The sequence below is a fragment of the Ranitomeya variabilis genome, chromosome 1, assembly GCF_051348905.1.
Source record: "Ranitomeya variabilis isolate aRanVar5 chromosome 1, aRanVar5.hap1, whole genome shotgun sequence".
NCBI classification, from domain to species: Eukaryota; Metazoa; Chordata; class Amphibia; order Anura; family Dendrobatidae; genus Ranitomeya; species Ranitomeya variabilis.
The window spans coordinates 359,266,028-359,290,744 of record NC_135232.1 but is presented as its reverse complement, the minus strand read 5'-3'; the positions used below and the strand labels follow the sequence as shown (position 1 = coordinate 359,290,744).

Genomic DNA, 24,717 nt, shown 5'->3' with positions numbered 1-24,717 from the left:
CATCGCGTTGCTGCGGGGGGCTCAGGGAAGCCCGCAGGGAGCCCCCTCCCTGCGCGATGCTTCCCTGCACCGCTGGCACATCGCGATCATGTTTGATCGCGGTGTGCCGGGGGTTAATGTGCCGGGAGCGGTCCGTGACCGCTCCTGGCACATAGTGCCGGATGTCAGCTGCGATATGCAGCCGACACCCGGCCGCGATCGGCCGCGCTCCCCCCGTGAGCGCGGCCGATCGGCTATGACGTACTATCCCGTCGGCGGTCATGGGGGCCCACCCCACCTCGACGGGATAGTACGTCGGATGTCAGGAAGGGGTTAAACATTGTGAAAATTTAAACATTTCGGAAATCATCCTGAGTAGACAATGATTCTTCTGTAGTGTTTTCTGGGCCTACACCTTCCGTGATGGCGGATTGTGGGGGCATTTGAGATTGTGTAATTTGTGTCTGCAGTGGTGGATTATCGACGGATGTTCCAACATACATTTGTTGGTATCCAGAGGTAGTAGTGTTGTAGCTTTGGGTTTCTAAGGAGGGGCCATAAAAGTGTTGTTGTTGGGGGAGTGGTTGTTGCTGGTAGTTTGCACAGACTGAGTATTGTCCAACCTGAGCAACAGGTTGCATATGGCTTTGTGGACGTGAAATGTAACCTTGATATGTTTGGCCAGTTGTTTGTTGTGTTGTTGGCTGAGGGTTCGGTGGGCCAAATCTAGTTAGGCCAGGCGTGATTTGCCTTGGTGGCCAGGTGTACTGCTGTTGCACTTGAAATCTCTGAGCAACTTCACCCAGTGGCCTATGTTGTATCTGTTGGCTTGATGCAGGGGGTGGTTCATGCACATAATATGGTACTGCCATTTGTGGGAATTGTTGGCTGGTTGATGGTTGCCCATAAGAGTTTGCAGGCACCTGTTGCTCCTGGTGTGTTGACGCTGTAGTGGTCAACTGTGTATGATTTTGGTCAGTACGCCACTGTTCTATGGGTGAAAGCACCTGGTTGGGCTCATTCTCTCCCTGGCTGGCAGCAAGGAGGGTGAGCATAGCTGCCCGGACACGTTCTTGACGTTGTGTGGGTACTTTTGCCAGACAGGGAGACAGTGAGTGGCAAAAACGATCAACATCTGATTCTGGTGTCATTGAGTTCAGTATATGCAGGACTCTTGCATCAATTGCTTCTGGCAACATCCTGATCTCCTCATGTCGCCTGCTCCGTCTTCCTCTCACGCTAGGTGGTATGTACCGCGGTGGAATGTTTGATGCTGCTTGTGATGCCTGGGGTGCTGGTGCGCTTGATGCCTGTGATGGTTGTTCTGTTGGAATTTGGCTGCTTCCAATCATACCCTCAGTGCTTGTTTCACCAGCAGCAGATGGCTGTTGTGGCTGTGTTGTTTGACAGGCCTCAGCTGTGTGATCTGTCTCTGATGCTGACGTACAAGGTGCTGAGGCAGCCGCTGTTGGTGACTCATCAGAATCGACCAAGTTGTCCACAGTCCTAGGATTAAAGAAATGGACATTGTCGTTAAAGTTGTAACGTAAACATGTTTTTATAAATAATTAGAATAACAGCCTTGAAAACATTTTCTAACCTACCAATAGGGGATTTAAGGTCACACCCTTATATTTCAAATGTCAATTTTGACAACCTTGGTATCTTTATGCAACCATTTTTGTTTTATTTTGCTTTTTTCTGGAGTATTCATCTGGAACCTTTTTGTTTAAATTTAAAAAAATAGGCGTGCTGCAAGCCATTTTACATGTGCATGTACAAAGTGGCTTACTTGAGTATTTACAGTGCCACATACATAGTTAGCCTCAAACAATATTGGTGTTTGTGAAACAACATTTAAAATTGAGCTAGTTGAAGCAGTACACTTACTGGTTGAGTTCCATGACTGGGCGCAGGAATTCTAATTGCCGGAAATAAACATATTTGCGCTTTCTAGATGCCACAGATGTGGAGGGAAGGGGATTATATTCCCGCCGGTACTGGTCCCTTGCTGAGCGCCAGCGTCGTTTCAACAAAGCCACTGTTGACAAAGTAAAAAAAAAAAAAAAAATACGCCTATGTAATATACGCAAACATAATTTGTTTTAAAAACATATGTCTTTAATGGTCACTTGCTCAGTATGTTCACAAAAGTAAACAGCAGCTATGGCCTTACTATACATCTAATTCTTGCCACTTCTTACCTCCTGTCATGCATACATTTAACAACTGTAGCCAGCACCATAATGTACACATTGCTAGGGTTCATATCTACAAAAACTATGTTCAAGATTTATGTGTGTAGAGTAGTAAGTATACACATCCTTTACAATGCCTGCCAGACACCTGTAAGGGCAGTATTGGTGTAAGATATTTGCAGGGGTTTTGTAAAATAACCAACTAATACTGAAATAAACAAGTGAAGAGGAAAAAAGTGGCGTAAAAAAAAAAAAAAAACAACCTCTGACCAACATTGAACATGGGACAGTCTACTTTGGGCCTTGCAGAAGCATGGTTGTCCAGACGAGGCACAACAGTAATGTTTGCTAACATTGTGAAACATCAATTTGACCATGTTTTTTTGTTGGATTTGACAAACAGTATTCCAAGGTACATCATGAAGTTTATGTTTGCCATTCAACAAGCACATTCAGAAGTCTAGTGACTATAATAGTGCCAAGGATTACCACATTACATGCCATTTTGATGGCCTACAAACAGAATCACTAACATATCAGCACTGTAAGCACTATTTGAAATATGAATTAAGTAAGTACAGTTTGTTATGACATAGGATGGGGAATATGTTGACCAACCACTACATGCAAACAATGCTTCTGCTACTGCACGCCATCCACGCTCTATATTCAGCCGGTCGTGGTATTCCTCCACATGAGTGTCCCAAAGTTCTGGGTGTTGTTCCACAAGACCTATTAGGCGCTCAGTACCAACACGAGGTGCCATTATATCAGCAAAATACAGGAGAAGCAATACACAAATGTGCCTGCACACACAACTACTTCACCTCAGCAAAGAAAAGGCCAGACTGAGTTTATTTCTTAATTTCACATGAAATTCAGGACACCTGTCTATAATAATGATACAATGTTTGCAAAAACGCACACAGACAGCACACGGATGCTCATCCGTATGCACGTGTGCTGTCCGTATTGTGGTCTGTGCTGCCGGTAAAAAACGGACATGTCTACGTGTTTTGCACTCGGACACACGGTCCGTGTGAAAACACGCACATGTGCAGAAACACATAGATTCTAATGGGTCTACGTGTGTCAGTGTCTCCGATACGTGAGAAAACGGTCACTACACGTACCGGAGACACTGACGTGTGAAAGAGGCCTAAGAGGCGACTAAAACATCATATCTAGCCCAAAATGGTATCAGTTAAAACGTCAGCTGAGGGCACAAAAATGAGCCCACAACAAGCCCCATATCCCGAACAATGAAAATGTTTTGGGTCTCTGAAAATGGCAACAAAGCTATTTTTTTTTCATGTAAATTTAATTTTTTTCACCACTTTAATAAAAAGAACAAAACTATACATGTTTAGTACCTGTGTATCCGTACTGACCTGGTGAATCATATTGCCACATCAGTTTTACAATATAATGAACATGGTAAATAACAAACTAAAAAAAAAGTGCAATTGCACTTTTTTTTTGGATGCAATTTTACCGCATTTGGAATTTTCCAGTACATTATATGGCAAAATCAATGGTGTAATTCAAAAGTACCACTCGTCACGCTAAAAACAAGCCCTCATTCGGCTATATGGATGTAAAAATAAAATAAATTAGGGCTCTGGCCAAATGGAAGGAAAAAACGAAAACAGAAAAAAGGCCCAGAGGTGAAGGGGTTATAAGATTGCTGATAAAAGACCACAATGTATAGAATAAAGCAGCTTTAAAGCTTGTCTATATTTTATAGGAATATAGTACATTTCTTTCTCAAGTTCATTTCTAATAACCTAGCATGAACGTGTGTCTTTTACATGTTTCTAGGATCTCAGCTAGGTCAGGTGATTTAGTTGGAAAACATGTGGTAAGCAGAAGTAGACGAGTACAGGAAGGTGAGGGTGGTTCAGTTCTTTCCATACTTTCAGATATCATCTTAGATACTGAATCTGATAGACTGTCGTAGGCCAAATGTTAGCTGGTGTCAGATAACATTCTCAAGTGATTTACTATATTGTCAACTTTGCAGTTTATTCTGCTATTTTAAAATTTGCCATTGTGTTTGTGGTCAGCATAACTGTGACCAGCAAGATGGCTGTGCAGTGGAAAACACTCAGTGGGCATTAGTTCGATTTAGCACAGTTGTGCTCAAAAGTTTACATACGCTGACAGAATTTTTGTTTTCTTGGCCTTTTTTCAGAGAATATGAATGATAACACTCCACTCATGGTTAGAGTTTGGGTGAAGCCATTTATTGTCCAGCTACTGTGTTTTCTCGTTTTAAATCATAAAGACAACCCAAAAAATACAAATGACCCTGATGAAAAGTTCATACACCCTGGTGATTTCGGCCTGATAACATACACAAAAGTTGACACAAATGGGTTTGAATGGCTAATAAAGGCAACATCCTCACGTGTGACCTGTTTGCTTGTAATCAGTGTGTGTGCATAAAAGCTGTGCGAGTTTCTAGGATCCAGACAGATTCCTGCATCTTTCATCCAGCCACTGATGTTTCTGGATTGTGAGTCCTGTGGAAAGCAAAAGAACTGTCTACAGACCTATGGGAAAAGGTAGTTGAACTGTATATACCAGGAAAGGGATACAAAAAGATATCCAGTGAATTGATAATGCCAGTCAGCAGCATTGAAACTGTGATTAACAAATGAAAAATCAAGGGCTCTGTAAAAACAAAACCACGGTCAGGTAGACCAACATAAATGTTGTTCACAACTACCAGGAAAATTGTTCAGGATGCAAAGAAAAACAAATAACATCAGCTAAAATACAGGACACTCTGAAAACCAGCAGTGCGGCTGTTTCAAGATGCACAATAAGGACGCACTTGAAGAAAAATTGGGCTGCATGGTCGAGTCACCAGAAGAAAGCCATTACTGCACAAATGCCACAAAGTATCTAGCCTACAATATGAAAAACAGCACAGAGACAAGCCTCAAAACTTCTGGAACACGGTAATCTGAAGTGATGAGACCAAAATTGAACTTTATGGCCACAACCATAAACGTTACATTTGGAGAGAGGTCAATAAGGCCTATGATGAAAGGAACACCATTCCTTCTGTAAAGCATGGAGGTGGATCGCTGATGTTCTGGGGATGTGTGAGCTACAAAGGCACAGGAAACTTGGTCGAAGTTAAAGGACAGATGAATGCAGCACATTATCAGCAAATACTGGAGTCAAATTAGCAATCATCAACCCGGAAGCTGCGCATGGGATGTACTTGGACGTTCCAACATGACAACGATCCAAAACACAAGGCCAAGTTGACCTGTCATTGGCTAAAGCAGAACAAAGTGAAAGTTCTGGAGTGGCCATCTCAGTCTCCTGACCTCAATATCATTGAGCCACTCTGGGGAGATCTCAAGCGCGCTAGACAGCCCAGGGATTTACAGGAACTGGAGGCTTTTTGCCAAGAATAGTGGGCAGCTTTACCATCTGAGAAAATAAAGAATCTCATCCACAACTACCACAAAAGACTTCAAGCTGTCATTGATGTTAGAGGGGGCAATACATGGTATTAAGAAATGGGGTATGTGAACTTTTGATCAGGGCTATTTGGATGTTTTGGGTTCTTATTATGATTTAAAAAGAGAAAACACATTAGTTTTGACAATAAATGGCGTCAGTCAACCACTAACCATGAGTGGAGAAAACGTTTTGATTTATCATTCATATTCTCTGAAAAAAAGACAAGAAAGCCGGGTATGTAAACTTTTGAGCACAACTGTACACAGACACATGGCAGGATTTTTACGCTACCCAGAAATTATGGATAGAAATACTGGAAACTGAAACAACCCTTAACACTGTCACTCCCTCTTTTACAATGGCACAGAGCGCAGGATTTTGGGTTTAGCGGGAAGCCACATTTTAATATTGCTGTGTTTCTGAAAACCTGAATAAAAGGACAAGAGAAAGCAGAGGTCTGGTCATGACTAGTGTTGAGCGATACCTTCCGATACTTGAAAGTATCGGTATCGGATAGTATCGGCCGATACCCGAAAAATATCGGATATCGCCGATACCGATACCCGATACCAATACAAGTCAATGGGACACAAGTATCGGAAGCTATCCTGGATGGTTCCCAGGGTCTGAAGGAGAGGAAACTCTCCTTCAGGTCCTGGGATCCATATTCATGTAAAAAATAAAGAATTAAAATAAAAAATATGGATATACTCACCCTCGGACGGGCCCTGGACCTTACCGATGTAACCGGCAGCCTCCGTTCCTAAGAATGAGGAGTTTAGGACCTTCGATGACGTGGCGGCTTGTGATTGGTCGCGTGACCGCTCATGTGACCGCTCACGCGACCAATCACAAGCCGCGACGTCATCGCAGGTCCTAAACTCCTCATTCTTAGGAACGGAGGCTGCCGGTTACATCGGTAAGGTCCAGGGTCCTCCGGAGGGGTGAGTATATCCATATTTTTTATTTTAATTCATTTTTTACATGAATATGGATCCCAGGGCCTGAAGGAGAGTCTCCTCTCCTCCAGACCCTAGGAACCATACACTGGGAACTTCCGATTTCCGATATCACAAAAATATCGGAACTCGGTATCGGAATTCCGATACCGCAAGTATCGGCTGATACCCGATACTTGCGGTATCGGAATGCTCAACACCAGTCATGACTAAATGTGAGCAGCTACTAGAATGATCACACAAACATTGTCATGGTCTGTTTTGCCTAATTCCACTTCGACACTTTATGGATATTGAGCCCTCACATGCCGAAGCTAAGAGTAAGAACTAAAACATAGATCTTGGTATTAAAGCCAAGAGCATCACTTTTCAAATGATAGCTGGCTCATTATTCAAGGGTCATTATTTGGAGTGTAGTTTTAGGTAACAGAATGAAAAGTTTGGCTTCCTGATTCAGTAAGAGCAGAGCTGCAAGAAAAGCAAGTAGACAGATCCCCACTGGTCATCTTGCACTGTACAGCCTCACATGAACATTGCTTCATTTTATCACCACCAGCGAGTGATCATCACACTTAGGGTGGGTTCACACAAGTGTATAAAAAGATCTTCAGAATTTCATCCAGAAACGTAAGACGATTTTTTTTTCTCATTTTCCATCCATGTGCAGTCCGCATACAATCCATTTTTTATTGCAGCAGCAGCTATTAATAATTTACAAGACCATTTACAGTTTCCTGTGTTACAGAAGTGCAAGATAGAATTAAACACCAATACATATATGTATTATGGTAATGTATCAAATCAAATCTGACGATGTGAAGTCCCTTGTGAAAGCACCCGGCGAAACGCGCATCAGAAACTGGCATTTGGTTTGAGATATGTAATACTATAACATTACACATAATGGTATTCCATAGGGCTGTTCAGGTCACCATTTAACAGTTGTGGCCAAAAGTATTGATACCCCTGCAATTCTGTCAGATAATGCTCAGTTTCTTCCTGAAAATGATTGCAATCACAAATTCTTTGGTATTATTATCTTCTTTTAATTTGTCTTAAATGAAAAAACACAAAAGAGAATGAAGCAAAAAGCAAAACATTGATCATTTCACACAAAACTCCAAAAGTGGACCAGACAAAAGTATTGGCACCCTCAACCTAATACTTGGCTTCACAACCTTTAGCCAAAATAACTGCGACCAACCGCTTCCGGTAACCATCAATGAGTTTCTTACAATGCTCTGCTGGAATTTTAGACCATTCTTCTTTGGCAAACTGCTCCAGGTCCCTGATATTTGACGGGTGCCTTCTCCAAACTGCCATTTTTAGATCTCTCCACAGGTGTTCTATGGGATTCAGGTCTGGACTCATTGCTGGCCACCTTAGAAGTCTCCAGTGCTTTCTCTTAAACCATTTTCTAGTGCTTTTTGAAGTGTGTTTTGGGTCATTATCCTGCTGGAAGACCCATGACCTCTGAGAGAGACCCAGCTTTCTCACACTGGGCCCTACATTATGCTGCAAAATTTGTTGGTAGTCTTCAGACTTCATAATGCCATGCACACGGTCAAGCAGCCCAGTGCCAGAGGCAGCAAAGCAAAAAAAAAAAGACATATGAAATGAGTCCGTGATCGATCTGTAAAAACAACAAAAAGCACACGTAACAAAAAAGAACTGACGGCCCTTAAAGTAATTGCAAACATCTTTTTATAGGTGCTTGGATACCTGCATAGGTTTTGAAGCAGAAGACGCTTCAGGAAAATGAAGCATCTTGTCTGACGTTTCTTTCTGTGGCTTTGCATCGTCTTTGCCACCAACTTATTTCTATTTAAATTTTATATATAAAATAGTGGCTTATTCCAAGCAGAAGCTGCTTGAAGAAATGTCTGGTCATTTATTTTAGCTTCCAACAGAGAAGAAACAAATGCCAAAACCTATAAGATATGCACACCTGATTGATAAACATAAAAATACGTTTATTAACACTAGTAGACAGACAAGACAAATCTAAAACCATTTAAAACACCCCAAAATTTTATTTGTGCAATATAACAATACCGCTAAACCCTCAATAAGTAGGGCAACCCAAATATGATAGTAATATAAACACTGTGTAAATGATCCATTCCAATTCCTCAAAATCTGTTCCATCTGTTGGCATTGTTGTTTCCATGCATGATATAGAACCCTTTTGCTGCATCTTCAATTAATATGTTGTTACTTGGGGCACCCTTCCAATTTATGCTATTTATTTTAGCTGCTTCATGCATTTTTGAAGGCTGAAGCGGTTAAAAGAAGTTACAGAAGATGGAACACAGAAAGTAGTTTTGACATTGCTGTCCATATGTTCATTAGTTTTAAAGTTTATTGAGCTCTTTTTCAGGCAAGTTCTAGGCGGAAACCACAAGAAACAGACCTTTCGTGCACATTCCCATAAGGGGTTATTTTTCCATTTTTTTCTGATGATTGACAAGATGAGCTTTTTTTTCATTTATGGTAATTACCCGGGGCCCTTAAGATTTTGTGATGCATGAATCTTTGAACCACAGAGATGACATTAAAAAAAATAGTAGGGCATCAATGCCCGTCTCTGCACATCCCAGCTCCTGTGCAGACGTTCTTTCCCATGTGACTGCTACAGCCAATCAGAAGCTGTAGAGGTCACATGGGAAAAACTGCTGTCACTGTCGGACATGATGTGCTTGGGCTGAAAAATTCCCTGAAAAGATGAGGAACACCCCCCCCCCCCCCCCGCTAGTCCAGAGGAAAGTCTGAAGCAAGATCCACATGATTTTGTGTAGATCTGCTGCTGCTGAATTCCCTTCAGATACTAGTGGATTTGCTAAGGAAAATGCCTTCCTTGACTGTGTGCAAAGAATTATGAAATCTGAAAATTACCAAAGGATTTTGGGTGGCAATGTAGTGCCCAGTGTCAGAAAGCTGGATTTGTATCCTGGGTCATGGGTCTTCAAGCAGGACAATCATACCAAACATGTTTCATGAAACACCAAGAAATGGATGGAAATAAAGCGCTGGTGAGTTTTGAAGAGTTCAGCAATGAATGCGGATCTAAACCCCATTGAACACCTGTGGAGACATCTTATAACTGACACTGGGAGAAGACACCCTTCAAATATGAGAGACCTGGAGCAGTTTGCAAAAGAAGAGAAGTCCAAAATTCCAGTTGAGAGCTGTAAGAAGCTTGGTGATGGTTATAGGAAGTGATTGATTGCAGTTATTTTTTTCCAACGGGTGTGCATCTAAATATTAATTTGCAGATGCCAACAATTTTGCCAGGCCCAATTTTGGGGTTCTGTGTGAAATTATGTCCAATTTAATAATAATAATTATAATAATATTTATATAGCGCCAACATATTCCGCAGCACTTTACAAATTATAGAGGGGATTTGTACAGACAATAGACATTACAGCATAACAAAAATCACAGTTCAAAATAGATACCAATAGGAGTGAGGGCCCTGCTCGCAAGCTTACAATCTATGAGGAAAAGGGGAGACACGAGAGGTGGATGGTAACAATTGGTTTCGTTGTTCAGACCAGCCATAGTGTAAGGATCGGGAGTTCTTGAAAAGCTGCATGAACCAGTTTTTGGCCTAAGTATGAAGCAGCACAGACACAGAGGGCTATTAACTGCATAAATTGTATGAGAACATGATGCGAGGAACCTGATTTTGGTTTAACTTATATGAATGGGCCACACAGGGATAGTTAGGTTAATGCATTGAGGCAGTAGGCCAGTCTGAACAAATGCGTTTTTAGGGCACGCTTAAAACTGTGGGGATTAATCGTATTAACCTGGGTAGTGTATTCCAAAGAATTGGTGAAGCTCGTGAAAAGTCTTGGAGACAGGAGTGGTAGGTTCTGATTATTGAGGATGCTAACCTCAGGTCATTAGCAGAACGGAGAGCACTGGTAGGGTGGTAGGCTGAGACCAGGGAGGAGATGTAGGATGGTGCTGAGCCATGGAGCGCTTTGTGTTGTGTATCCGCTTTTTGGGCTCCCCTGGTGGTTGCTGGTGGTACTGGTGACTTGTTTGCACTTTGCTTCTTCTGTTCACCTGCTTCCATCAGTGTTTGGGAGTTTCCTATTTAGCCTTGCTCTCCAGTCATTTCCTTGCCGGTCATTATTGTAACCAGAGCCTTCGGTTGCATGTTCCTGCTACTAGTCTGCTGATCAGCTAAAGTGGACTTTGTCCTTTTATTTTGTACCTTTTGTCCAGTTTGCAGTTTTTGTAATTCTCTGTAGCTGGAAGCTCTTGCGGGCTGAAATTGCCACTCCTGTGTCATGAGTTGACACAGGAGTCTTAAAGTAATTTCAGGATGGTTTTTGAAAGGGTTTTCAGTTGACCGTGAAGTCCTCTTTTGTATCCTTCTGCTATCTAGTAAGTGGACCTCTCTTTGCTAAATCTACTTTCATACTGTGTATGTCTTTTCCTCTTAATTCACCGTTATTACATGTGGGGGGCTGCTATCATCTTTTGGGGTATTTCCCTAGAGGTAAGCCAGGTCTGTTTCTTCCTCTACCAGGCGTAGTTAGTCCTCCGGCTGGCGCGTGGCATATAGGAAGCCGTAGGTATGCTCCCTGGTTACTGTTAGTTGTGTGGTAGATTTAGCTCACGGTCAACTCGAGTTTCCATCACCCGAGAGCTCGTTCGTTACTTATGTGTTTTTTACGTTCCCTTGCCATTGGGAACCATGACAGTATGACCGGCCAACAAAGTGTTAATTGTTTGGGCTGAAGCAGGAGAAAAAGAAGTGTTGAAGGGAAATTTTTTTTTTTTCTTTCCCTCAGAGTTTTGCTGCCTAGCCCTTAATTGCTGTCTAGCTGCTTCTTACCTCCTCTGACCTTAGCTGTTTAACATGGATGTCCAGAGTTTGGCTGCAGGTTTAAATAATCTTGCTACGAAGGTTCAAAATTTACAAGATTTTGTTATACATGCTCCTATTTCTGAACCTAAAATCCCTACACCAGAGGTGTTTTCCGGAGATAGATCTCGGTTTTTGAATTTCAAATATAATTGTAAATTATTCCTTTCTCTCAGACCTCACTCCTCAGATCCTGTCCAGCAGGTTAAGATTGTAATCTCTTTGCTGCGAGGTGACCCTCAAAATTGGGCATTTTCATTGGCACCAGGGGATCCTGCGTTGCTCAATGTGGATGCATTTTTCCTGGCTTTAGGGTTGCTTTATGAGGAACCTAATTTGGAGATTCAAGCTGAAAAAGCTTTGATAGCCCTATCTCAAGGGCAAGATGAAGCGGAGATATACTGCCAAAAATTTCGTAGGTGGTCTGTGCTTACTCAGTGGAATGAGTGCGCCTTAGCGGCAAATTTCAAAGAGGGCCTTTCTGATGCCGTTAAAGATGTTATGGTCGGGTTCCCTGCGCCTACAGGTCTGAATGAGTCCATGACAATGGCAATTCAGATTGATCGGCGTTTGCGGGAGCGCAAACCCGTGCACCATTTGGCGGTATCTTCTGAAGAGACGCCAGAGAAAATGCAATGTGACAGAGTTATGTCCAGAAGCGAGCGGCAGAATTATAGGCGTAAAAATGGGTTATGCTTCTATTGTGGTGATTCTGCTCATGTTATATCGGCATGCTCTAAGCGTACTAGGAAGGTTGACAAGTCCATTTCAATTGGCACTTTACAGTCCAAATTTATTTTGTCTGTAACCTTGATTTGTTCATTATCAGTTATTACCGTGGATGCCTATGTGGACTCGGGCGCCGCTCTGAGTCTTATGGACTGGTCCTTTGCCAGGCGCTGTGGGTTTGATTTAGAGCCTCTGGAAGTCCCTATACCTCTGAAGGGTATTGATTCTACACCTTTGGCTTGTAATAAACCACAGTTCTGGACGCAAGTGACTATGCGTATGACTCCAGACCATCAGGAGGTGATTCGCTTCCTTGTGTTGTACAATTTACATGATGTTTTGGTGCTTGGATTACCATGGTTACAGTCTCATAACCCAGTCCTTGACTGGAAGGCTATGTCTGTGTTAAGCTGGGGATGTCGGGGGGCTCATGGGGACACTCCTATGGTGCCCATTTCGTCATCTATTCCATCTGAGATTCCGGCATTTTTGTCTGATTATCGTGATATTTTTGAAGAGCCTAAGATTGGTTCACTCCCTCCTCACAGGGATTGTGATTGCGCCATAGATCTGATTCCTGGCAGTAAATTTCCAAAGGGTCGTTTGTTTAACCTATCTGTACCTGAACATGCTGCTATGCGCGAGTATATTAAGGAGTCCCTGGAAAAGGGACATATTCGTCCTTCTTCATCACCTTTAGGAGCCGTTTTTTTCTTTGTCTCTAAAAAGGATGGCTCTCTGAGGCCTTGTATTGATTATCGTCTCCTGAATAAAATTACAGTCAAATATCAGTATCCGTTGCCTTTGCTGACTGATTTGTTCGCTCGCATAAGGGGGGCTAAGTGGTTCTCTAAGATTGATCTTCGTGGGGCGTATAATTTGGTGCGAATTAAGCAGGGGGATGAGTGGAAGACCGCATTTAATACGCCTGAGGGCCATTTTGAGTATTTAGTAATGCCTTTCGGCCTTTCTAATGCACCTTCTGTCTTTCAGTCCTTAATGCATGATATTTTCTGGGAATATTTGGATAAATTTATGATTGTGTACTTGGATGATATTTTGATTTTTTCTGATGACTGGGAGTCTCATGTTCAGCAGGTCAGGAGGGTTTTTCAGGTTTTGCGGGAGAATTCTTTGTGTGTAAAGGGTTCAAAGTGTGTTTTTGGGGTTCAAAAAATTTCATTTTTGGGGTATATTTTTTCCCCTTCTTCTATTGAGATGGACCCTGTCAAGGTTCGGGCTATTTACGACTGGACGCAGCCTACTTCTCTGAAGAGTCTCCAGAAATTCTTGGGCTTTGCTAATTTTTATCGTCGATTTATAGCTGGTTTTTCTGGCGTTGCTAAACCTCTGACGGATTTGACTAAAAAGGGTGCTGATGTTGCCAATTGGTCCCCTGCTGCCGTGGAGGCCTTTCGGGAGCTTAAGCGCCGCTTTTTGTCTGCCCCTGTGTTGCGCCAGCCTGATGTTTCTCTTCCCTTTCAGGTTGAGGTCGATGCTTCCGAGATCGGAGCGGGGGCGGTTTTGTCGCAGAAAAGTTCCGAAAGCTCAGTGATGAGACCTTGTGCGTTCTTTTCGCGAAAACTTTCGGCCGCCGAGCGAAACTATGATGTTGGTAATCGGGAGCTTTTGGCCATGAAGTGGGCATTTGAGGAGTGGCGTCATTGGCTTGAGGGTGCCAGACATCAGGTGGTAGTTTTGACTGATCACAAGAATTTAATTTATTTGGAGTCTGCCAGGCGCCTGAATCCTAGACAGGCACGTTGGTCGTTGTTCTTTTCCCGGTTTAATTTTGTGGTCTCGTACTTACCGGGTTCTAGGAATGTGAAAGCAGATGCTCTTTCTAGGAGTTTTGAGCCTGACTCTCCTGGGAATTCTGAACCTGCTGGTGTCCTTAAGGATGGAGTGGTTTTGTCTGCTGTCTCTCCAGATTTGCGACGTGCTTTGCAAGAATTTCAGGCGGATAGACCTGATCGTTGTCCGTCTGGTAGACTGTTTGTTCCTGACGAGTGGACCACTAGAGTCATCTCGGAAGTTCATTCTTCTACTCTGGCAGGTCATCCGGGAATTTTTGGCACCAGAGATTTGGTGGCTAGATCCTTCTGGTGGCCTTCCCTGTCTCGAGATGTGCGTGTTTGTGTGCAGTCTTGCGATGTGTGTGCTCGGGCCAAGCCTTGTTGTTCTAGGGCTAGTGGGTTGTTGTTGCCCTTGCCTATTCCGAAGAGGCCTTGGACGCACATCTCTATGGACTTTATCTCGGATCTCCCTGTTTCTCAGAAGATGTCTGTCATCTGGGTGGTGTGTGACCGTTTTTCTAAAATGGTTCATTTGGTGCCATTGCCTAAGTTGCCTTCCCCATCTGAGTTGGTCCCTCTGTTTTTTCAAAATGTGGTTCGCTTGCATGGTATTCCGGAAAACATCGTTTCTGACAGGGGTACCCAGTTCGTGTCTAGATTTTGGCGGGCAGTCAGTGCCAGGTTGGGCATTGAATTGTCCTTTTCGTCTGCATTCCATCCTCAGACCAATGGCCAGACGGAGCGAACTAATCAAACTTTGGAGACTTATTTGAGGTGTTTTTTGTCTGCGGATCAGGATGATTGGGTTGCCTTTCTGCCGTTGGCGGAGTTTGCTCTTAATAATCGGGCTAGTTCTGCCACTTTGGTTTCTCCTTTCTTTTGCAATTCAGGGTTTCATCCGCGTTTTTCATCTGGTCAGGTTGAATCTTCGGATTGTCCTGGAGTGGATGCGGTGGTGGATCGGTTGCATCGGATTTGGGGACAAGTGGTGGATAATTTGGAATTGTCCCAGGAGAGGACTCAGCAGTTTGCTAACCGTCGTCGTCGTGTTGGTCCCCACCTTCGCTTTGGGGACTTGGTGTGGTTGTCTTCCCGTTTTGTCCCTATGAGAGTTTCTTCTCCCAAATTTAAGCCTCGGTTCATCGGTCCTTATAGGATTTTGGAGATTCTTAACCCTGTTTCCTTTCGTTTGGACCCCGTATTTCCAGACGGAGACTTCAATATCTGGTTAAATGGAAAGGCTATGGTCAGGAAGATAAGTCTTGGGTAACTGCCTCTGATGTTCATGCCTCGGATTTGGTTCGTGCCTTTCATAGGGCTCATCCAGATCGCCCTGGCGGTTCTTGTGAGGGTTCGGTGCCCCCTCCTTAAGGGGAGGGTACTGTTGTGTATCCGCTTTTTGGGCTCCCCTGGTGGTTGCTGGTGGTACTGGTGACTTGTTTGCACTTTGCTTCTTCTGTTCACCTGCTTCCATCAGTGTTTGGGAGTTTCCTATTTAGCCTTGCTCTCCAGTCATTTCCTTGCCGGTCATCATTGTAACCAGAGCCTTCGGTTGCATGTTCCTGCTACTAGTCTGCTGATCAGCTAAAGTGGACTTTGTCCTTTTATTTTGTACCTTTTGTCCAGTTTGCAGTTTTTGTAATTCTCTGTAGCTGGAAGCTCTTGCGGGCTGAAACTGCCACTCCTGTGTCATGAGTTGACACAGGAGTCTTAAAGTAATTTCAGGATGGTTTTTGAAAGGGTTTTCAGTTGACCGTGAAGTCCTCTTTTGTATCCTTCTGCTATCTAGTAAGTGGACCTCTCTTTGCTAAATCTACTTTCATACTGTGTATGTCTTTTCCTCTTAATTCACCGTTATTACATGTGGGGGGCTGCTATCATCTTTTGGGGTATTTCCCTAGAGGTAAGCCAGGTCTGTTTCTTCCTCTACCAGGCGTAGTTAGTCCTCCGGCTGGCGCGTGGCATATAGGAAGCCGTAGGTATGCTCCCTGGCTACTGTTAGTTGTGTGGTAGATTTAGCTCACGGTCAACTCGAGTTTCCATCACCCGAGAGCTCGTTCGTTACTTATGTGTTTTTTACGTTCCCTTGCCATTGGGAACCATGACAGCTTTGTGAATGAGGGTAATAGTTTTGTACTGGATTCTGGAGTGGATGGGTAACCAGTGTAATGACTGGCACAGGGTAGAGGCATCGGTGTAACGGTTGGTGAGGAATATAATCCTGGCAGCAGTATTCAGGACAGATTGGAGCGGGGAGAGTTTGGTAAGAGGGAGGCCGTTTAGGAGAGAGTTACAATAGTCCAGTTGAGAATGAATGAGTGAAACAGTAAGAGTTTTTGCAGTCGAAAGTAAGAAAAGGGCGAATTCTAGAAATGTTTTTGAGATGCAGATAAAAAGAACGAGCCAGTGATCGGATGTGGGGGGTGGCAGATAAAAAGAACGAGCCAGTGATCCGATGTGGGGGGTGAAGGAAAGCTCAGAATCAAGTATGACCCCCAAGGCAGCGGGCATGTTGCTTGGGAGTAATGGTGGAACCACACACGGAGATAGCAATGTCAGGCAAAGATAGGTTAGTAGAGGGAGAGAACACGGGGAGCATTTCTTCTCTTTTTTTGTGTTGTTCCAATACACACAAAGGAAATAAACCTGTGTATAACAAAACATGTGTAATTGCAATAATTTTCTTGAAGAAACACTTCATTTTCTGGAACAATTTCAAAGGTGCCAACACTTTCGGCCATGACTAGTGTTGAGCATTCCGATGCTGCAAGTATCGGGTATCGGCCGATACTTGCTGTATCGGAATTTCCGATACCGAGATCCGATATTTTTGTAATATCGGATATCGGTATCGAAACAACATTAATGTAAAAAGGTGTAAAAGAAAGAATTAAAATAAAAAAAATCGCTATACTCACCTGTCCGACGCAGCCGGGACCTCGGCGATTGTAAGCGGCAGCGTTGTTTCTTTAAAATTCGCGCTTTTACTTGCTTACGTGAATTCCCGGCTTCTGATTGGTCAGGGCGGCCATGTTGCCGGGACTCGGACCAATCACAGCAAGCCGTGACGAAATTACGTCACGGCTTGCTGTGATTGGTCCGCGTCCCGGCAACATGGCCGCCATTAACCAATCACAAGCCGTGACGTCACGGGAGGCTGGACACGCGCTTATTTTGAAAAGCGCGCGTGTCCAGCCTCCCGTGACGTCACGGCTTGTGATTGGTCACGGCGCCATATTGCCGGGATGCGGACCAATCACAGCAAGCCGTGACGAAATTACGTCACGGCTTGCTGTGATTGGTCCGCGTCCCAGGAACATGGCCGCCATTAACCAATCACAAGCCGTGACGTCACGGGAGGCTGGACACGCGCTTATTTTGAAAAGCGCGCGTGTCCAGCCTCCCGTGACGTCATGGCTTGTGATTGGTCACGGCGCCATATTGCCGGGATGCGGACCAATCACAGCAAGCCGTGACGAAATTACGTCACGGCTTGCTGTGATTGGTCCGCGTCCCAGGAACATGGCCGCCATTAACCAATCACAAGCCGTGACGTCACGGGAGGCTGGACACGCGCTTATTTTGAAAAGCGCGCGTGTCCAGCCTCCCGTGACGTCACGGCTTGTGATTGGTCACGGCGCCATATTGCCGGGACGCGGACCAATCACAGCAAGCCGTGACGTAATTTCGTCACGGCTTGCTGTGATTGGTCCGAGTCCCGGCAACATGGCCGCCCTGACCAATCAGAAGCCGGGAATTCACGTAAGCAAGTAAAAGCGCGAATTTTAAAGAAACAACGCTGCCGCTTACAATCGCCGAGGTCCCGGCTGCGTCGGACAGGTGAGTATAGCGATTTTTTTTATTTTAATTCTTTATTTTACACATTTATATGGTTCCCAGGGCCTGAAGGAGAGTTTCCTCTCCTTCAGACCCTGGGAACCATCAGGAATACCGTCCGATACCTGAGTCCCATTGACTTGTATTGGTATCGGGTATCGGTATCGGATTGGATCCGATATTTTGCCGGTATCGGCCGATACTTTCCGATACCGATACTTTCAAGTATCGGACGGTATCGCTCAACACTAGCCATGACTATAAGTCTATGGGTGCAAAAACTAAAACAAAAAGCAAATCCAATACTGATCAACTGTATTGCATCCAACTTTTTGGGATACACTAGGAAACTGATGTATATAAACAGATGACATATGGACATAAGGACAGACATAGAGATGATAGCAATGAAAACTTGGTTATGTTTTTCTGGAAGAAAATAGGATGATTTTTTTTTTATGCCTGTATGAACTTAGCATAAGGGCTCATTCAGAGGTCCCATTTTTTCACGTACGAGTTTTGTATTTTTCACTGATAGAACTCATACCTATGACAGTCTATGGGGCTGTTCACATGTCCAATTTTTTTTACGGACCATGTGGTACATGCAAAATCGACATGTCTGATGTTGATCCGAGTGTTACTTTATAATCGGCAATACAAGTCTGTGGAATAAAAATCAGACAAAATTCAGATGCCATTCATGTAATTTTTTCACAGACAGGAAAAAGGAAAGACTTTTTTTCTCAATTGAGAAAAACTGATAGGCCGGGATCACACATGCGAGAAATGCGGCCGAGTCTCGCATGTTAATACCCGGCATTGCCACCGTCACTCAGGAGCGGAGCGTGCGGCCACATAGCAATACATGGAGCCCTACGCTCCGCTCCTGAGTAACGGCGGCAATGCCGGGTATTAACATGCGAGACTCGGCCGCATTTCTCGCATGTGTGATCCCGGCCATAAAATCCGACTGACAATCTGATTAATCTAAACAAAACCATTGATGAAATTAAGACTGTTTTTACTATACTTGAAAAAACATGGACAGCACGGTGGCTTAGTGGTCCCACCAAGGACAACATCTGCAAGGAGTTTATATGTTCTCCCCGTGTTTGCGTGGGTTTCCTCCGGGTTCTCCGGTTTCCTCCCACATTCCAAAGACATACTGATTTGCAGAAGGGCGCAGCAGACCTGGTTGCAGTGAAAAAAGTCTTGGGCTATGTGCACATGTTTAGGAATGTCAGCAGAAATTTCCTGAACAAAACCTGACTTTTTCGGCAGGAAATCCGCTCTCGTTTTTTTTTTGCGCTTTTTTTGCAGATTTTTCGCCGTTTTTTCCGGAGCTTCCCAATGCAATAATATAAAGGCAAAAACGAGAAAAATCCGCAAAATTAATGAACATGCTGCACTTTTTAATACATGGTGGACTATGAGGAGTGTATTATACTATATGGAGGACTATGGGTAGTGTATAATACTATATGGAGGACTGAGGAGTGTATTTTAATATCTGGAGGACTATGGGGAGTGTATTATACTATATGGAGGACTATGGGGAGTGTATTATACTATACGGAGGACTATGGGGAGTGCATTTTACAATATCAAGGACTGTGGTGCACATTATACCATGTGGAGGACTATGGGGTGTATTATACTAAACAAGCAAAATGCTGCATATTCAGCGAGTGATTGGATTGTTTATGCTGGAACAGAAATCATTGTTCACAGCAGCACAGCACTCAGTGTAAACTGTAGATATGCTGCTGATAACATGATACTGTATGGGGACAGATTGATCTAATTATTTCTCAGTTGGTGTAAAGAAGCAGGGAAACAAGTGTCGAACGACTTCAATATTGTCGATCACACTCACCTAGTGGCCTGAACTCTGTGCATGTAAATGCAACAGAAATGCTTCTGTGTGCAATATGTTAGCATTTGGGGCCCCATTTTAAACTTTTGCCTAGGGCCTGACTTTGCCTAAAACCGGCCCTGGCTACAGGGCAAGTGGGTAGAGGCAGGCAAAGCGTCAGAATTGCAGTAACTAATAGATATGCCTTTCCTGGGCAGCTGGGCTGCTATTTTTAGGCTCGGGGGGTCAATATCCATGGCCGCTTACCAGCCTGAGAATACCAGCCCCCAACTGTCTGTCAAAAATGGAGGACACCACGCTGTTTTCTTAAAATTTATTGAAATAATTTAAAAAAAAACAGCGAGGGGACCCCTCTATTCTTGATAACTAGCCTTGCTGAAGCTGACAGTTGTGGGTTGCAACCCCAAGCTGAGTTTTGTATGGCTGGTTATAGAGAATACAGGGAAACCCAAGCCGGATTCTTTATTTATAGTGCAGGTGATTAATACTCCCATCAGCCACTCCTGAGCTCATTGTTATTAGTGGCAGCAGGGGTAGACTGATGGGAGCAATAGTCCCATCAGCCACCATCTGCTGTCTCTGTTATTAGTTGAATATAACTCTCATCTTTCTCCCCTGCTAGCCAGGGCTGTGGAGTCGGTAAGCCACAGTTGCGACTCCGACTCCTGGATTTTATCTGGTTCCGACTCCGGCTCCGACTCCTTCATAAATGGCCAATTCGTAACAATAAATTTACTGTTGTAAAATATTAACATCGTGCTTATTCAGTTTCTCACCATCATATAAGTAATCAGACCACTTAGAGCAAAAACTATATTTATTAGAATACAATTAGAATATAGCAAATAACTTTTATAAACTTTTCTAAACTCTTGTAAGTAAATATGCAATAAACACTGTTATGCAGTTAATAAGAAGAAATCTATAAATTTGTCCTCAGAAAAAGTATTGCCTCTGTCAGATCCTCCTTCATGGATGCCCTCAAATCTGATCTAATTATTTTGAGAGCAGAAAACAACCTCTCTACACTAACTTGGGTTAGTGGCAAAGCAGTAACCACTCGGGCAACATCTCTGACAATGTCAGGATACAGAGGAATCGCTTGTTGCACTGTTATTTTTGATGAACGGTCAAATTTCTCAATTTCTTTTAGTGTACATGAAAAATTCTGCTGAAATGTACTGGCTGTGTTATTTGATGGGGATGACTCTTTTTCTATGCGGGAACGCTTTGCACGGTCCTTGTGATCCAAATATTTTTAGAAATTAAATTCTTCATCAGTTGATGAGGGTGAAGATGTGGCAGGACGACCAAATTCTTCTTGTTCCTCCTGACTGTTCTGCAACCCTTTCATCCTTACTGCTATTTCAAACAGAGCTTATTTTCCTTTAGTTAGCTGTTGATCATCTAGAAGAATCTGATGCATTGGGTCTACATAAACAGCTGCCAAAAGAATGTTATTTTGTAATAGTAGCTCCTCTCTCCGTTTCATTGATGTAGCAATGCCACTTGCAATTAACCCTCCTCTTTGGGACAGGCGAAACATCAGGTTCTTCCACTCCTTTAAGAAAATACCTGCAGTTAAGTCCTCTGCTTGTAATTTTTTAGTCACTGTAAATGGGTGCTCTAGCAATTTTTCTTGCTCAGTCACCTGATTCCACTGACTTTCATTTAGCGTCAGTTGAGGGTTAGCCATGTCTACAAGAAAGGTTTTCAGTTCAACCAAGCGCTGAATCATTAAGTAAGTACTGCCCCATCGTGTGGCTTGATCAATAATTGCCCCTTTTCCAGCACGTCTCTTAAAAATTTAGTCAACTTTAGGGGTTCTGGCAACAGTAGCCAATTTTCTCACCTTGCCAATCAGTGCAGTACCATGTCCCTCTTGCAGACTGTCTCTTATAGCCAGCTGTAGCGTATGCACAACACAGCGCATGTGATGAATGAAAGAACGTATTGACACAGTTTCAACAAGATCATCTAAACTATCATGTTGTTGTTCATCTGAAGCAACTTCAGTTTGCTCCTCAGTTACAATACTGTGTTCCTCTATTTCAAACATTTGTGTCTGTGGACCCAGAATGTTCTTCTAGCTGCTGGTCACCATCATTACTCTCATTCATTAGCTTAATAGTACTTATCATATTTGAAGCATTGTCAGTTACGACAGAAAGAACTTGCTCTTTTTTAAGTTCATAGTCTTGCAGAACCTTTTCCACCAAGACCTGGAGAAACTCACTGGTGTGATGAGCTTTGGCGTCTTTTACTGCCAATGTCTTGGTAACTATTTCATTTTTGTCACAAACAAATCGGACATTGATGGCAAAATAGTTCACTCTGTGACGTGTGCAGGCATCCATTTTAAGAAACAGAAAGCGTCCCTTGAGAGTTTTTTTAAGTTCTTTTGTTTAAAAGCTTCTTCGATTACTAATTTTCTAATACTCTCTCTCTCTAGAAAAACACCAAGCTTGCAGGCCATTTCCCCATTCAGACACATAAAACCTGATATTGAAAATAATGAAATAGGCACACTATCCTTTACAACAAGCTCTATGATCTGTTTTTTAAATGTATCTACTGTCATTGTCACAGTAACTTTGTCACTGACAAAATATCTTGCAACTGATGGCTGCAAAGTTCTCTGCTCCTTTGTTTGGCTGGAAGAGCTGGGCACTAGTTCATTGGTTTGGATGGAGTCTTTCTCATCCACTGCTTTCAGTAATTCTGGATGAAAGCGCTGTAAATGTCTCTTTAGATTAGAAGCTCTGGTAGGAGCATTTCTTTCTTTGCCTGAATATGCACTGATCTTGGCTTCACTGCACTTGTTTTCGTCTGGATCATTTGTCATACACTGACAGACATAATGTTTTCTATCTTGAGTGATGGTGAAATGTTCAAATACAGCTGATTTAATGTGACGCTTCTTTGACATTCTCAGGTTTTTAATTCTGCATTCACAATCCAAATGACAATTGTTTTTCCTAAAAACAATTGTACAAAATTATTGCCAGGTCGTACAACTGATATAGTGGTCAGTAATACTGTTTTTCCTCATGTACTTACAGTTAACTGATGCAAAGTTTGTTGAAAGGATAATACTTCTAAGGCCGGGGTCACACTGGTGCGAGATATGTCCGAGTCTCGCTGGTTAAAAGCAAGCTGTGGCACCTGCACTCCGGAGCGGAGCGTGCAGCTGCATAGCAATACATGGAGCCGCACGCTCCCCTCCGGAGTGCAGGTGCCACAGCTTGCTTTTAACCAGTGAGACTCGGACGTGTCTCGCACCAGTGTGTCCCCGGCCTTACAGTCTTCCTCTTCTGAGTAGCAGCTGTGAGATGCTTGGAAGACACACAACTAGTAAACATCTAGTCTAGAGGAGGAGCTTTACTACTAAGAATTTGCAACACATTTTCACTTTCAGTTTCATACATTGTAAGTAGGGGGGTTCTGGCACCATGAGGTTAACCAAGTATAAGATTAGATAAGGGCAGTGGAGAACAGTGACACACAAGTAAAGGTACCTTCACACTAAGCGGCGCTGCAGCGATATCGACAACGATGCCGATCGCTGCAGCGTCGCTGTGTGGTCGCTGGAGAGCTGTCACACAGACAGCTCTCCAGCGACCAACGATGCCGAAGTCCCCGGGTAACCAGGGTAAACATTGGGTTACTAAGCGCAGGGCCGCGCTTAGTAACCCGATGTTTACCCTGGTTACCAGTGTAAAAGTAAAAAAAACAAACAGTACATACTCACCTTCTGCTGTCTGTCACACATCCCTCGCCGTCTGCTTCCTGCACTGACTGTGATTGCCGGCCGTAAGGCACAGCACAGCAGTGACGTCACCGCTGTGCTCTGCTTTTACTTTACGGCCGGCGCTCACAGTCAGTGCGGGAAGCCGCCGGCGAGGGACGTGTGACAGACAGCAGAAGGTGAGTATGTACTGTTTGTTTTTTTTACTTTTACACTGGTAACCAGGGTAAACATCGGGTTACTAAGCGCGGCCCTGCGCTTAGTAACCCGATGTTTACCCTGGTTACCTTTGTAAAACATTGCTGGCATCGTTGCTTTGACTGTCAAACACGACGATACACGCGATCTGACGACCAAATAAAGTTCTGAACTTTCAGCAACGACCAGCGATATCACAGCAGGATCCAGATCGCTGCTGCGTGTCAAACACAACGATATCGCTATCCAGGACACTGCAACGTCACGGATCGCTATCGTTGCAAAGTCGCTAAAGGTACCTTCACCCTAAACAACTTTCCAACGAGAACGACAACGATCCGTGACGTTGCAGCGTCCTGGACAGCGATCTCGTTGAGTTTGACACGCAGCAGCGATCTGGATCCCGCTGTTATATCGCTCGTCGGAGCTAAAATTCTGGAACTTTATTTGGTCGCTAGATCGGCGTGTATCGTCATGTTTGACAGCAAAAGCAACGATGTCAGCAATGTTTTTACATGGAGCGTGAACGGTAAGTGAGTCGCCGTTACGTCACTGGATCGCTCCTGCATCGTTCTGGAGTTGCTGTGTTTGACGTCTCTACAGCGACCTAACAACGACCTAGTTTAGGTCGGATCGTTGTCTATATCGCTGGAGCGTCGCTTAGTGTAACGGTACCTTTAGTGTGAAGGTACCTTAAGAAATGTCTCTGTCTCCAGCAGAACTGCTTATCACTGTTGTTCATAGTTTGATAGAACATATATATTTGAGTAACATTTATAAAATTCATATGAAAGTTCAATTATGAAATATTAATACATTTTTTTAAAGCTGGAGTCGGAGTCGGTACATTTCTACCGACTCCGACTCCAACCAAAACTAACTCCGACTCCACAGCCCTGCTACTAGCACTGATCGCTGGCAGAGGGGAAAATGATGAGAGCCATCTTCAGCACCCAACAACTGTACCGTTGCTTCTCAGATGTCGGTATGTGTTACACGGATGACATCCCAGTTTGTCATCCATGT

The 24,717-nt window shown here is 43.6% G+C and overlaps 1 protein-coding gene across 1 annotated transcript in view; it reads right to left on the bottom strand.

Annotated features, from left to right (window-relative positions):
- Positions 1-329: 329 nt before the first annotated feature.
- Positions 330-24,717, bottom strand: part of LOC143795551 (uncharacterized) — a 28,049-nt gene continuing 3,661 nt past the window's right edge. Inside the window, exons 2-4 of the mRNA XM_077281013.1 lie at positions 18,414-18,531; positions 1,870-2,020; positions 330-1,485 (exon numbers count right to left, since the gene is read on the bottom strand). Of these exons, the coding sequence (XP_077137128.1) occupies positions 330-1,485; positions 1,870-1,883 (1,170 nt within the window). The 5' untranslated portion in view covers positions 1,884-2,020; positions 18,414-18,531. The remainder of the gene's footprint in view (positions 1,486-1,869; positions 2,021-18,413; positions 18,532-24,717) is intronic.